Source organism: Bombus pyrosoma, linkage group LG8 (genome assembly GCF_014825855.1).
Source record: "Bombus pyrosoma isolate SC7728 linkage group LG8, ASM1482585v1, whole genome shotgun sequence".
NCBI classification, from domain to species: Eukaryota; Metazoa; Arthropoda; class Insecta; order Hymenoptera; family Apidae; genus Bombus; species Bombus pyrosoma.
Window position 1 is genome coordinate 9641333 of NC_057777.1, and position 16551 is coordinate 9657883.

General features: G+C 41.6%; 2 protein-coding genes across 2 annotated transcripts in view; one reads left to right on the forward strand and one right to left on the reverse strand.

Annotated features, from left to right (window-relative positions):
• LOC122570031 overlaps positions 1 to 7101 on the forward strand; it is a 58316-nt gene extending 51215 nt beyond the window's left edge. Inside the window, exon 6 of the mRNA XM_043731844.1 lies at positions 4340 to 7101. Within this exon, the coding sequence (XP_043587779.1) occupies positions 4340 to 4558 (219 nt within the window). The 3' untranslated portion in view covers positions 4559 to 7101. The remainder of the gene's footprint in view (positions 1 to 4339) is intronic.
• Positions 1 to 16551, reverse strand: part of LOC122570025 (RNA-binding protein Musashi homolog 2-like) — a 123747-nt gene that overhangs the window by 29343 nt on the left and 77853 nt on the right.

Genomic DNA, 16551 nt, shown 5'->3' on the forward strand with positions numbered 1-16551 from the left:
CTACGAGGTGAGAAAAGAAACGGCGACGTCGTTTTATCGAGTGTCGCCGACGCGCTACGACAACTTCTTGTTTGCTCGTCTTCGTCTATACTCGTTTCAAATGGAAATTTTAATTCGATTCGGAATTCCTTTATCTTCCGAATCTCCTTTCGTGTCTATCGCGCATCAGAGAACAAGTACGTGCGCTATCTCCATGGGCAAAAATTAACGTGATACGTATCTTCGTTCTTTAAAGACGGTCATATCTTGGTTAAATTGTATCGCGCGTCTCTGCCAACTACCGATACGACGGCAGAAATTTCTCTCGCCATCCTGACTATTGATCCTCTCTCTAGCGAGCTGATAGAATTGTTACAACCTTCCTTCCTTCGAAACGCGTTCCTGCCTTTTCCCCTCAACTGCAGCAGCGAGTATTCTACGGCTGTTGTGTTCTTCGAAATTATAACGAACCGATCCAGATTCCATAGACGCGACAATTTCAATGAAATTTCGTGATATTGTCTGCTTTGAAAGCATACAAAAACGAACGAGGCAGAAAATTTTGTTGAGGCTATAGAAGAAATATTCTCTTAGAAATGGAACACGCGAATAAAAATAATAAGAAAAACGCGATCGGATCGATGAGAGAATTTTTCGAGGGCGAGAACGATGTTCGGCGAAGAGAGTGCCATCCGTAGGGTGGCGCCATCTGTACCGGTCGTCGGGAAACTCGTCTTAAAAATCACCCCCCTAAGATCAATACACCGTACGGGTAGACAGTAAGTCTACGGAACGCGACCGAAATGCCCCAGGAGGATATATCTTTTAATTTTCACCGATTTTCTTGATAATTTAGAAACATGATGCAAGCAGAATGCGGGTACAGCGTATGTATAATAATTTCTCGAGCACGACCACGTGCATAGTTCGAGAACTTAATTGTAAAAATTCGAAACTTTAATTAATCTCTCTCTCTCTCTCTCTCTCTCTCTCTCTCTCTCTCTCTTAGACGATCTATACCTTTCCATTTTGAAATTCGAATTGACCCATCTTCTCTGCTAAAGCAAGCATATTCTCCGACGTAGTTGGAAAACGGGATTGAAGTATGTTATTAAAATTGCGATTAACAAACTGTGAATATCGACGCAGATTCAGATTAACATGACGTTTCCACTAGAGAGATTGAATCCAAATATTATAATTAACACGCTGTACTCTGCACATTCCGTACAATCCTGCGTGTTACGTACATTTTCTACGTTCGATTTTTCCACGTATGCACAAACATCCGCAATCTGGTTAGCTTTTCGTTCGCGTTTTGCCTAATATTCCGCTGTTCGTAACAATGCCGAGCAAGGTTTCTCTGTTTACGGACGAATCGGCGGACGCAGGTGTTCGAACGATTTAGAATATCACGCGCTTTGGAAGCCATAGAAGAAAAAGGAAGGAAAAAAGGATGCATCGTAAACGAGCGAGGAAGACCCGTGAATTCGGGTCAGGCATTTGGCTTACGAGGGTAGTTTCCAAAGGTTTCCTCTCTCTTTGGAATCTCCGCTTTGCGGCTTCTAACGAGATAATTTGGTTTTCAGGTTGCACAAAGCACTGCTTTCTCTCTCTCTCTCTCTCTCTTCCGCCTCCTGGCTCTCCCTTCCTCTCCTTTCTCTCTCCGCCCCACTCGAGATCTCTTATGTTTTCACACAAACTTTTTTCACCGCTTAATCGGCAGCAAAGTCAGTACAAGGCCGATCGATCGATCGATCGCCAACTGTATCGCGAGTACGATGTATCGTTTCATTAGATCACCGCTTTCGACATGGTTCCACGTAGATTTTTAACGAATTACGGTTTTTCGATAACGAAAGTTTGAAAAACGCAGCCAACGATGGGCAAAGAAAGTTTTTAGGTAGAACACGATGGAACAGAACAGCCATTGTTTGCAGTTTCAGCGATATTCAAAATGCATTTGGAATAGATTCAAGTTACATACGTGTACAACCTGCTAACAATAACGATCGATCACCATTTGTTGGTATACTTTCTCGCGGCATGAGCTGCGCAAATAATCGTTTTAAAATCGAGCACAGTGCAACGAGCATAATTAAACTTGTCGTAGCGTCGCACGATTTAGTTTTCACCGGTAATGTTTTTTCACGCTCCGAACTCGCGTTTTATGGCAGAATTCCTCGTGGAGAACACGTAGAATTTCAACTGAAATTCTACGCATTAGTCTTCTGAATTAGTCGCGTCTAATTTGCGATTTGCCAGTCCAGTTTGCGTTGAATTAAAATTAAACGGTTTACATTGTAACGTCAGACCTTAATCGCATCTCTGTGCGCGTGTTTCCATTAATTAATTCTTTATCCTAATTTCCATCGTTGCAACGTACAATGAAACTTTGTGTGATAAATGAAAGAGTCGTTTCTGTAATTTGAAAATCATTATTTAGAGGCACGACAAATAGAGAGATAGTTACATAATTTGTCGAAAATCACTTGTCCCAGAGGTAAAAGGCGACTCGGTTGGTGGCGGATTAATTCACGAAATCCCCTCCTTCGCCGCCAATTCGAACGATGGCGCCGCCATTATTTGGCATTCTTCGTCCCTCCCGCATTCAAGCCTCAGCAAAGAACAGCAGCCAGGTAAGCACAAAGAACGCGTAAGACAAAACCATCGAGGGCGAAATCCTCGCTTCGTCGGATCGTCGAAATTCTTCAAAATCGCTATATTACCTTCACATCCTCTCGCGTCGTTCCAAACAAAGTAACAGATTTTCGAATTCGAGCTATGGAAAAAATGATTCCTTCAGGCTTTCTCCGTTTTCTCGTCGTCGAAAAAAATTATCAGGATGGCTGTTGAATTTTCAATGTATGCTTCAGCAGAGGAATGAAACTGGAATTAATTAAGGCTCGATGACTATGGACGCGCACTTGTAATTATAATTGCTGCCACGCAGACGGTGTCGCGTCACCCTACGAGATCTACGATCATTAGAATCGCGAATGGAGCGTCGATCAAGACGAAGAACAACTGGACCTTTCATTTCAATATCGTTGCACCGCGAACGATACTACTTCTGCAGTTGATATCAAAAGCCATCATTCTGAAATAAAATTTTTTTCCTTCCTTATCGATCTCTACACCATGATATAATACCGTCGAATTTACTAAAAGTATTCCCTCGGTGGTATTGACCGCAAATGAATTTAAAAGACACACACAATTTCCTGGTGATAGAAAGTTGCACCGTCTTTCGCGCAGTTCTGATGACTCGAGCATTTTTCCAGCGAGCATGAAACAACCATGCAGGCTGGATGATTATTCGAGAAGCGCGTTGTGCAGCAGAACGGCGAGAAACACAGGGCTTGGTTTAATATTGACAATGGCAACGACAAAGTTCCTAACGGGACTGGGGCTGAGGGTTTACAGAGGGGCGATGGCACGGAGTAAGCAGCTTATTGCGAGCGACGCAGTATGGATTTTCAGCGACGTTGCTGTTTGACGTTGACTTCTATCCGATAGTTGCTGCGCAGTCGAGACATCTCTACCGAAAAACTCTTACATCGCTGGATGAAGACTGGCATATCCGCGAAAGCTTCTTTCCTTTGTACCCTCCCGAACATCGAGACCAACTTGGTCAACTATTACACTCGTTTCTGACACTTTGCCGTCGTTTCGTTGCAAGAGAGATGTTTGGATAATCGTCCGCTCTGTTGCTTCGTGCATCTCCTCTTCCTTAATTCTACCGCTTTCTCCCTTCTTTTTAACAACGAACGTCGAGCGTGTATTTTAGACTACGGTTATGCGAAAAAGTGTTTTGACGATCAGTTATTCCGATGAATATATCGGAACAAAATAAATATGCATAGAGAATATCAAAGAATATGTAGAAAATGTTTGTAGATAAAACGATGAAAGGAATTGGACTACGATGTCAGCTCGGGCTCATTTTTCAAGTTATGTACTATTTCATTTTACTTCGAGATAAAAATCTAAATAAGTGACATAGAATATGGATAGGATTTCGGTTGTTGCGTTAACAGAATGTGAAAGACGAAGCGTGAGTAAGTAAAGTACAAAATAAAGAGGAAAAGATACGTCAGCTCAAGGACATTTTTATACGCGAACCTTTTACACCGCTTTGATGTCTACAATCTCTATAAACATCCTCGCATATCTTCCGACACTCCGTATAGATTCTTACGCATGTATGCATACATTTTGATCTCTGGGCGTTTCGTTCGTCAGAACAGCAGTTCATCGGATCAAAACACACATTTATTGTAACCATAGCCTTACACGTACGTTGTCACAAAGTGACGCCGACATAGTATAACCTTTAACATGGTTCCTTCGTTTTCAGATAATCAAACGGCACAAGTTGAAGCCGGCGATTCACTTGGACAATCGGTACCGGTTAATGAGAAACGAGCCTATGCTGGACGCGGACGGAAATGAAACCGATCAAATCGGCGAGGACGAAACTGCGCCACCTAGCCCAGAGGAAACGCTCGCTATAATGGAAGAAAAGGGTCACGATTATTTTACCATGCGTTTACCACGGCTAAAGATTACGGAATAGAAAACCTTGTATTGCGTTCGAATTATTTTCTCAAATACTAATAAATAATTTCTCCCTTCGAACTTACGTTCAACTAAATGTAAACCTAACGCATCTATTCTGTTAGATCGCGGAATCCAGCTTGTTGCACAGTAGAAAAGAAAAGAAGTATAATTTTACGAGCGAAGAATGCTAAGATATCAGGTTTTATAAGTTGACGTATGACCTGGCTAGAAGGAAATAATATTTTTTTCAAGATATAGGCCAACTTTTTCCACGCGAAAGAAGCGTACACGCTGTATCCATGCGGAAGAGGACCGCGTGGCTGGTACGCCAGGTGTGTGGTAGTTTGTAGAAAGCGAGAAGCGAGCAACCCTCTTTTGATGTCCGATGGTAGGTATCCAACGTAGGTAGGCAGCTGTTGCACGTTCCACTACGAGATTATAAAGAGCTGTACCGTGAAACGATGCTTCGATGAAAATTTTCGACACTTCCAACTATGCTTCGCGTATATACAAAGACAGTAATATCCTCTCGTTTTTCGCGCTTCTCGTTACAAAGTTCCAGAGTTTCGGTATTCTATTCCGTTTCGTTATGGGAGATTCGGTCTGCTGTTGAAATTTTTCTTGCTTCATAATTCTTGCTGCGCGAGTATGCATTATTCACGTCACTCCAACATTTCTATACAGTCTCGAGAAGGCTGGACAATTTTAATTTTCGTTGGAATATGTCGATACGTTAGATGCATTAGACCTCACAAAAGACAGACATTTCTCGATCTACGGATCCAATAAGGGCGATTTGATAAGGAAAGAGAAAGCTAGTCAATGAATGTCAATCAAGCAATGCATATCGCGTAGACCCACGTCATTCATATTCACTTCCTCCGTAAACTCACTTTAATCAGTTACATGGAGAGGAATCAGTTAATCCGTCGTCCGGAATTACCAATCTCTTGGACACGACACTTTCTTTATTTAGAATTTCCTATATTTTCATTCATCTTCGTTAGAAATAAATTACACTGTATTTACGTTTGAAAGGATCGAAACCGAAACCGATTTAATTGAAATTGACTTTTCCTTACTAATGTTTAATTCTTTATTTACAGTAGCTTCTGATGATTCGCATTATGTGGAAACAAAAATTGTCACGTATCAAGCAATTAAATCCAGCAATTTCCAAACGATAATTCACGCTCGGTTCTCGAATCGAGCGTGACTAAGACAGATTAGCGGACACCGAGAGATACGAGGCTCTATCCCGGTCGAAAATTACGTAACACGTGGAGAAATACGTTCGAATGAACATTGACCGGAATGGCGGGCTCGTCTATTCTCGATATCGATGTCCCATAGACGGGTTAAATCGTTCGCACACACCGCGAACGTTTCTAATAACCAGATAATTTCGCAACGATAATACAATCCAGACCTCGATCTATGATCTCACCCCGTTCACCGGGGTATAGCGTGCTACTTCGAATTAGTTTTGGATAATTTCCAGCACTTTGTAACTAGCATACTAACAAACGATCGTGTGCTTTATACGAATAAAACGCTCGTCGTCGCGTGCAATTTGGATAAAATCCAAAGCGTTACGCGATTTCGTCCGCTATCATTTTATTCCAAATAAGAACGCGATTATATTCCGAGTTTCCTGGTTTCTTGCACGATGCATTCTTGACGATATCGCTAGAATTCTTTTCATCCATTACGGAAATCGATAAGCAGGAGTAAAATATCGCTTCTTTGTTAAAAGTACAGGTATACGCGTAGGATTCTTCGGCATTAACGGTACGAAGAAAGGTACTGACCGACACTTTGCAAACAAGTCGGACTCTGAAACTGTGTCAATGGAAACACAACCGACCATCACAGCATTATGGCTTATTTCCGATATAACGAGTATATAACAGGGTTAGATAATGACTATATGAAGGACAGGCCAGGTGATAGTCCGTGCAAAACGATTAAGAGAGGCTCCCTTAATGCAACGGAAGGTAGGAAGGTAGGTAGGTTAGCGACAGCTGTTACTCGTCCCTGCACGAGGCCATACATCAGAGCTATACATTAGACAGCGTGTTTGGATCGTTCAACGCGGTTCAGCAAGTGAACCCTTCCACGAGGTTGCAGCCTGGACCAGGCCTGCGTTACCTCCGACATCGTCGTCGGGGGCAGCATGTGCCTGGACAAAGAGCTCATTCAGCCACGGACAATGGCCTTGGCTGGAGAGGCCGCTGCAACAAGCCTGCCTCCTGCCTGTCCGCCTGTGCCTTCTCTGTCTTCTCTGCACATGGCCTGCAATCAAGCTTTCAGGATACTATTTTTCCACTCGATCGGACGTATCGGGCAATCGTCATCGATTAATTAACACATTCGCGATCATTTTGTATCGAATTGATTTCATCAAGTTGAACGCGGATTAACAACAACAATTATTCCGTATTGAATCGATTCGACCGGATTGAATGGTAATGTGTATTGTTGTAGTATAATGGTGTACAGGGAGACTACGTTAGAATATGATTTCGAGATTAGGAAAATTCAATTACGTAAGCAAATCCAAATGTTGTGGTTGTGCGATGAACGTGCGAGTAAGTTTGAAGCTTCGGTATTTCACGCTTCGTACGAATGTAAATATCGTAACGGAAATAAAAACATTCGCACACCAGAGTAACTTTGCGATATCCTTCTTAGAGAATAACAAATTACTGAAAGAAACAAAGAGATACTAAGGTTGCTATTTCGTCTTTTCCTCGAATCGTCACGTCTGTCCTACGCGATGAAGGTTGCTAACTGCTTTCTGCATAATGCAAGCACCGTTTTTCTGTCCATTCTATTGTCTTCGTCGACTGACGCTATAAACGAGTGACAATGCAAGTCTAACGGATCGAAAGTTGACAAATGAAGAAAGAGATCGAAAGATGTCAGCGAGGTTTCGCATGGACAAATAGAAAGGAAGGAAGGATAGAAAAAGAGGAGCGTTCGTGTTCCCTTTTTCCGTCCATTTGGAAAGGCCCTTTTAGCGAGCAATTTACAGGCTGGCTCTCAGACCTGCTATACCGTACAGCGTACAGCAACTGACGGTGCGCGAAAGCGAGAGCGAAAAGGAAAGAAAACGAACTCGCTCGACGAAGCGGGAAAGTGAATCGACGCCACTGTTCGCAACCGAACATGCCTCGTTTATGCTCTTTCTTTCTCTTCTGCTTACCTTCTCGCGGCAAAATGTAACCTCAATCGCATGGTTGCAACAGTGTCTCACGTAGACCAATGATCTCTGTCTAATCTAGTAATAGTTCTTAGTTGAAATGTTTTAGTAATGTAGAAAAATAAAAGACTGAAAAACGTCGCTAATAAGAAAAATAATATCGTAACTATTCCCTCCCACGCACTTATCTATTTCGTCTCAGATATCTTCAGTTTATCATATCTATTTTAATATCTATTTCCATTTCGATTGCTTAAGCTCTGTTCGCTTTTTCAAATGGTTTCATTAAAATTCGTAAAAGCGAAGACGCAACAGTTGCGTCTATGACCTATTAACGAGAGTCAGGTAGCTAAGTTTCAGATAATTAACCGTTTGAATCCCCGGGATCATTGAAAGAATAGGGCCGAAAAATCCCGAGCAGCGCGATATTATTATATATGTGTACTATTAGTTTATAAATATTTCAAGTTTTGTTCAATAAGAATTATTGAGAAGATAACTATGAAATGCAAAATACCGTTAGCCGTCCGTAGCGTTCAAATGTACTGGGACTTTTCGACATTAAATCAAAACAGCGCGGTCGCGCTGCTTGGGACTCAAACGGTTAACTTCTTAGGTACGATACGCCACTATAGTGATTTTCGTGGATCATCTTATATTACGACGCGCCACTATAGTGGCTCACTCTACTGACTCTTTCGCTTACCGTTTGAACAGTTTGATCTTTTTCATTTGTCTTACTTCACACTTTTTTTGTCCTAACAACATTTTATAACAATGTTAACAATATACAGACAACATATGGTCTTCGTTTTTGATATGCCAGTGTCAGGTACCAATTGTTGCTTTTCGTTAAAATAAATATACCATTATTAGATACTTTTTTTAACATGCCGATCCTTATCCTTATAATTTTTTAGAATCTTCAACCTCAAAGTGTCGCTTCAAAATAGAAAATTAAGAGCAATTTGACAGACACTATCGCACCATGACTGTGAAAATTGTAACGTGAATTTATGTGTCGTATTGTGCTTCAAAATATATCACACTTAATTATGTTATTAATTATTAAAGTAAATTATTAAAGTTAAAGTATATGCATCACACTTTTAAGAAAAATTATAATTTAGTTATCGAAAACTTCGTTCCAATGTGCTTGCGTGAGAACGGCATTATCCGTCACACATTACAGTTTGTGTATCGTTTACGCGTAATTCACGTCAAACTCTATTGTACAGAGAAAAAGCCCTGCGCAAAAGCCGTACTTAAGAGGTTAAGAGGACACAACGTATGCGTAAATATCAGCAAACGTATTAAATCGCTACTTCGTTAAAACTACAAAGAATTTGAAAAGTTTGATACGCAAAAGTAACACGCACGTGTGGTGAATCGGCTCAATTCACGAGGACATTCCATTAGAAACAACGGCGAACTTTAATTTCCGTTGAAAAATCGCAAACTCGTTACCTCGTCCCGTTAATTAATCGCGTCCGGAACAGCAAAAACCGTTCCAATCTTTTTTCTAAACGGATTAACACTTGTTGATCGAGATACGCACGTTCCAGGCTGTCGTTGGTTTAATCATGGCGCGTTTATCGTCACGCGAACGCACAGAGCAAGCGTTTATGTTCGCTGTACAATAGTCAACGTGATTCTTAGGAGGAACATCAGCGAGTTTGATTAATACGTCTCTTCTGTTCGCATTATTAGATATTCTCTCCGAATGAAAACGATAGGAAAGTAGTCGATGCAGCAGCTATTACGGTGTCTCTCGATCGCGGTCGCTATTCTTTTCATTTTCACCTCGCTACTGCTCGGAAAGAACTTTCGCTGGAATACGTAATAAAATCCTTGCTGATTCCCCTCTCTCTGTCGCGCTCGCTGCTAGAAGGGAGCACTTCAGAAGAGTTTATATCGCGGATCTGGTATACACCATCGGCGCGCGTCTGGCAAAAGAGAGGCATGCCACTTAAAAAGGGCGTGGTGTGCTTTCTCGTGTTCCACGGGAATAAGTACACCGCAAATACGTGTTATTCCTCTGTGGACGTTTCGACCACTGTGAGAATGCGATTCGTGGAAGAACAGCGCGATCGTGGCCCGACTACGAAAGAAAAGAGAAGTCTAACCAAATAAACTCTTTGTTTCGGTTGGAAACTAGTTGAAACTCGCGGATATCTTTCGAGCACATAACGCTACAGATACTGAAAACTTGGGCTTATACCTACATTCACGTGCTACATCTATTATTAAATTAGCGCTGCAAATATCAATGACAGTATCGTTTACTTCGACAAAATCTTTCGTCAAGTAAATATAAGAAACATGTAATAGTTGCAAACTTTTGATTGGTAGCATCCAACTTATATTTTTGTAAATTTCTCCCTTTCGTTACCTAAGTCATACTATAGATGTTTAGTGATTATTCACCTCCGTAAGTTTACTTATCACATAATAAAGGTAAATTCCAAAGATACAGTTAGAAGGTACGATTTTTTATTTATAGAATAGATTAGCATAGTTGCGAGCGACTCATATGTGACATGATAGACGAAGACGAACTCAACATTGACTGAAATCATATGTTTTCTTAAATAACATAACTGCCGGTCGTGCCTCGTTTGCCAGAAGAGACAGTGACCTGGTAAACGAAGCGGTTTACGCTTAACCGCTAATTTAATTCTCATTGCACTCCACTTTCATCGCGTAAACGATCCCATTTCAATTTTAAATCGATTTTAACAACTTTCTCGTTGTAAAAATTGCACGTATATCGCGAGAACCAACAAACGCCCAAGTATTAAGAGTCGTTAACGTAACTAACAACGTTGTAACTCGGTTACGTTACCGTTGCTCCGTTATACAAACTCGTTACCAAGTAATCTGATAACGAGCTAGTCAATTAATTAAACGCGATATGAACTTATTGTGACGCGAATTGTATCAAATTCCAAACCAGCCAATAACCGCGTCATCGAAATTGCTCGTCCGGCCGCTTCAAACCGCGCCATGTTTAAAATAACTATCCGCTTCTCAGCTGACCTAAACCACGCGATACAGCAAATATAGACAGTTATATAGCAAACTAGAGAAAAGAAACGGCACTAAAGGCGTATCGAGCATGCGTACAGTATTCGAAAGGACTTCGCAGAGTCCCATTCTTCTTCTAGGTACTGGTTGCATGAGCCGACAGAAAAACGGAGACAGACAGGACAGCGTGAGACGCTAAACAAATGAGAAAACCGCAGGTAGAGAGATAGAAAGAGAAAGAGGCTAGTGGACAAGGGGCATCGGGCCCCTTGAGAGGAATCGCAAGGAGAGGGAGACGAGGGGATAATCGACGGGAGATCGCGGCGAGAGAGGAGAGAAAATAAAGAAAAGAGTAAAAATCGGGCGAGGTGAAGGAATGCTCGGCCTTGGCGCCTACCGGCTGCTCGAAGAGGCCTCGCAACCTCGTCTGTCCGAACGAGGAGGCTAAGGATAGAAGTCGCATCGCGCCGCGACTCTCCTCGTGTAGGTACTTAGGTACTCGGAGAGCAACATTTCCACCAGTGTGGGAGTGTATGTACTCGCCGAGAGCAGTCGGTCGTGACAATGAAACTCGCGGACGATGAAAAGGAGGCGAGATTACGTAGGGTAGAATCGCTCCAATCCGAAAGAGGATTGACTGCACTCTGATCTAGATGGCTAGACATGTTGGAGATGGCGCGTTTGGCGATATTTTGGTGTTTAATACCTCGATGAAATGTTCGCAAATATTAATAAAAGAGATGCAATTTTACAGTCGAGAAGAAGTTTAGAATGCGAAAGAGTTTTAAGTGGAAGGCAGACTGATGTGTCGATCAACCAATTGTAATATCAGCCTTTTGTGATGGCAGTCAATAAAGTCAATGAGGCAAGCTAAAGGAAAACGCCTTGGATGAAAATTCTATAATAGGATTCGTAGAATAGTAGGGTTCACAAAGTATTGTGGACTATCTGCTTTGTCATGCACGTTAAAGACTTCTTCTCGAACGAACATTACATGGTAAACGTAGTTCACCAAAGAAGCTAAGGTACATGGTACGCGTTACCTCATCGAGTTACCAACAGATGTGCGGATGTTGTAACAAAATATATTTATAGAAATCACATTTTTTGGCGGTAACGCGTGCGTTAAGTAGCTAGATCGGTGTAGTCGATTATAAATCCTGTCTTATTGATTTTTCAAGTACGAGCGTACCTACACGCTAAAATAAGATTGACGTCGTCCATTTATACATTCCTACACTCCATCTATTTATACGTTACAGGAGTTTATGGATAGAACGAAATTCTTTACCTTGCACCCTCGTATGTTATTCTTAACGTTCATTAGCTACACCGCCAGCGATAGTCATCGAATTTGATTTGATATTTCATCAGGCCGATAACCATCTGACGTTTATTAGATTCCGCCGCCAATTCTGCCGAAATTTATGCCGACGGCTTTAATAACGCCTGAGCGAGTGCACGATGAATTTAAATTGAACGCAGCAATGTACCACGGCGCCGCCGTGAAACGTGTATTTCGAAAATGGCGCGCGTTCGCAGGCTTTCGTAAGCGACCGCGTAAAAAGAATTTACCGTCGCGCGCGCAGTTAATCGTATCGTTATCCCTAAAACATCGACGCTTTTTACTGCGAAATGCACGGATAGATTTCAACTAGAACTTTTTCCACCTGCAACGCATCAATGATTTCTTTGTGAACGGAAATGGTATTGACCGCAATTCTCTTTCAGATACTTTCCTTTCTCAGAAAGTAAGAACTGGCAGATCATTTTCTTACGTTCCGAAAAACGACGATGAAAAACCTTAAGAAAGATACCGCAGAAAATTATCGAGATTTCTACGCATCCTGCTAGGAAAATAATCCAACGATACGTGAATGAGAACGAACGGAAAGGAAAACAGAATATAAAAGTTCTACCCAGCATTCCAAGCTTGTAATTTATGAACGTCGATAATTGAATTTCGTAGCATCGAGTACAGAGAGAACGGTTGTTACGAAATTTTCTTCCAATTATGAAACTGGTGAGTCGATAGCGTTCGAGCGAACGTAACGGAAGGATTCGACAGTAAAATGTTTCCTCGTTCGTTCGGCTTTGTTAGCGTGCACCACGGCCCACGGATTCTAAGCCAGCTATAAAGAAAATCTCGGACGAAGGGGAACGCCGACAGATATTACCAGCGCCAGGCTAAAAAATTTGCGATCCCACTATGGTCTTACATATGCGACGAAAGTGAAAGAGACGGCGCTGTTTCCGTATTCGGTAATTATAGAGACTTGATGGCCGTAAGAAAATCAAGATAGTACGATAAACTGTAGAAAATAAGATTAACAATGGCAATTCGCACGAACTTTATTTTTATAAATAATGAGACGAGTTTTAGTACGTTTAATCGAGGCAACTAAAATTAATGAAACTAGATGTCGATCACTTGGCCTCGATTTATAAATGACAAAAATTCCCATGCCCTATTTTTATGATCGCGTTAATGGAGGTGGATTCATAAACGCGTTTGTGTTTGGAAAAGAGTAAATTAATTTCGACGCTAGACGGAACAAAGTAGAGAGGTGGTATATAAATTTACACATCAACTCTGGCTGTCTCAACTTTGGATACGGGAGCCCGCTTAACCTGAAAGAACGGCGAGTTTTACCGACGAAATTTGATTTACGACAAATGGGTTTGTGTTGGAGCACCAATCACGGATAACTTGACCTACGGACCCAATGCACATACGAGAGAACAAGCGTTTTTCACTTGATCTATATACCGTCGAATTTACTCACGTCATTCATTTCGGGTATTTTTTATATTCTGTTCGCTTATTCACAAAGTTACTTCAATCTCCACCGTTTTACAATTCATGATTTAGTACTAAGCATGTATACAATTTTCGATCCAACGAACACCCGTTTGTTGTTGCGGAAAAGTCTGAACTCGTAACGATCGTTAATTATACAATATTGTATTAAAGCAATTACCATCGAGCCGCATTTACGAGGACCGAAACAAAATAACCAGAGACTGCCTCGTAGTAATTAAAGAAAACTACTTTTCAGATAAGACTCAACCCTAACCTTTTTAAACGCGCCATCGTAAGCCGTGCTGCTCTTATCTTAAGATTGCATTATTAATTTGTCTGGCCAGTCTTCATTAACCAGGCACAGGGACTTTAACTCGAGCAAAGACTACAAAGCCTCGATCGTTCGATCTCCGACGGAATTCCATTACGCAGAATCAATTAGACGGTAGGAGCTCGAAGTTGCGTTTTTTAAGAGCTGCTCGATGTCACGTTTCATCGTCGAAGTCGCATGAATCGATCGCTTAAGCCGCATTTTTCGTTTTCGGAGAAAGCATTTCTCGAAACGGTGTTCCAAGCGATGTGTTGCATCTTGCATTCAGCTCCGGTTTTCGATGCTCGATTGCATGTAGCAGTGATGCAAATGCATCGTGACACAGTTAAACAGGGGAAAAAAGGAAAAAGAGCGGATAAAGGGAGAAAGGAGGGAGAAAGAAAAAGAAAGGAAATTCTAAAAAGCATTACTTTGCGCTTTCGAGGGACGTTCATCGAAATCCATCAGGCACACGATTTTCATCGCATCGTCGAAAACGCAACTCGCTCGCCTTTTTTCGATGGCTTTCAAGTATCAAACGCCAACGCTTTTCGAGAGACGAAGAGCGATCGTGACTCGCGAACGGGATGAAAGAACCAAAGAAGGAAAGAAAATACCGACGAGTCAGTCGAGCAACGAAGTTCTTCAGAGAGACTGGCGGATACGAATGTAATGATCTTACTCCTTTCGAGCATGAGTCTAATATATCAATTCGGACCTCTTAACGAGTAATTGTTTCAGATCGAAAAAAATCTGGTTTTGAGGTGTACGAGTTACTGCGCACAAGACTGCAGGAGGACCCAGATCGTATGTACGTATAACACTGTACGAAGGTGAAACGAATCTAGTAAGTCGATGCTCGAAAAGTATTTCGATCGAGTCACGTTACCGAGCTGCGTTACGCAAGTCATTGTCGTCGTAACGATTTAAATCGATACATCTGATCCCACTAAACCACGATATTCAAGGTTGCATGTTCAATTCGATTACAAGAAACGTGCTATGTAAACGAAAATTCCTCGATTGCTTCACGAATAATCGCTGATACGTACTTGGGAATTTTGAAGTCGTTCTTTCGACAGCACGAAATACTTTCTTGGCTACTGAAAGAAAGCTAAAATTTACCGTGACTTCCGACCTAAACCAGAGTGAATCCACGCCTTCGGTAAAGTCACTGCCAATGAGACCGTGAAGCGATTTCGGCGATGCCAAAAAACGCCACGACAAAATCGTTAATGGACCATCGAAGTATGGAGTGTACAATTCTGGTTACTTGTCGCGGACCGTGTGTTAATTTAGGCCGTAAAATTAGTGATCGTCCAAGGCTGCTTTATTTCTGACCCGAAGTCTGGCGCGAAAGCAACATCTTACGGACGCGTACGCAGACACAGAGAAACAAAAAGCTCTTTTCCCTTGTACGACTTTCGTCGCGATTTTTCTCGCGTGTGTTGGAAAATTGCGTGCGACGTGAATTTTTAACGAGAACTTTTGGACGAACTTGTAACTGCGAACGTATATCCACCGGTTACACAGAAATAACGTTTTTCCGGGTGAGCGACTCGAACAAACGGAAACCTACGCTATTGTAACGAATAAATCTTTGGAGCGCGATCCTGGTGCTCGATTCGGTTCAGTTCGATTATCGAGCAGAAGTCGAACCGAAAGCGCGCTAGTTCGCCAATAAAAGAGAAAAGTGAACCGTCTCGGTCCAACGAGCGAACGGCGACGAGTGCGTGTTCCGTCTACCATAATTTGCTTTCGACATTCTTGATCTTTATCTCGGCCGTGCGTACGTAGTGGAAATTTAATTTCTACGGAGAATTTTACTTCTTTAGAGAATTGAAACGCTAAACAGCGAACAATCGAAAAGTTTGCGGCGATAAGGTGGCAGTTCCGATATTCAAACTGCGTTTATTGAAAGGCACAGAAAGTTATAGGTTTTGTATGAAGATGGCATATAAAAAATATAACGAATGCATTCTTATCGTGTTAATGTAACTTAATCCAGCTTAGTTTCTCCAATTTTGCGAATGTAAGGCGTAAAACATATTTTATGGAGGCTCTCATATCTTTCAATATGCTGTGAAGATCTTTTATCTGCTTCTTCGGAGAACCTGTCTAACTTCCACTTTATTAGAGTGAACGTGTACGTATAGGCTTGGACGTGTTGAGTGAAAGCGGACATTTCGTGAAAAATCGATTGTAAGTGAGCTCTGTACGAGGACGAAGGAGAAAGAGAGTCGATCTACGAGGTGTGGCACTAAATCGGACTTTAAATTGCATCCGCTTTGTTTCCTTGTTTCTATTCAACATTACGGACGCAGCGTTTATATCCGTAATAGCATCCTCTATTCTCGTCAAAGCTGTGAATTTTACTTTTCCATGAGGGAACATTAATTTCTGGAATAATACCTACGATCTACTCCTACGTATCAGACATTTACATCCGTCGCCTACGAACACCGCCAAAGAAGGTCAAATTTGTATGACATTTCGCCTACTTTGAACAGTACTTTAATTAAAGTCGCGCAAATTAACGATATTTAATATTGCCATTTAATAAAACGAAAATAATTTAATCACGGACAGATCTAGCCGCGAATGGCTCTAATTGAATACCTCTCGTTCGCGGGATCAATAAATCGGGCGATAAAATTTCTCGAG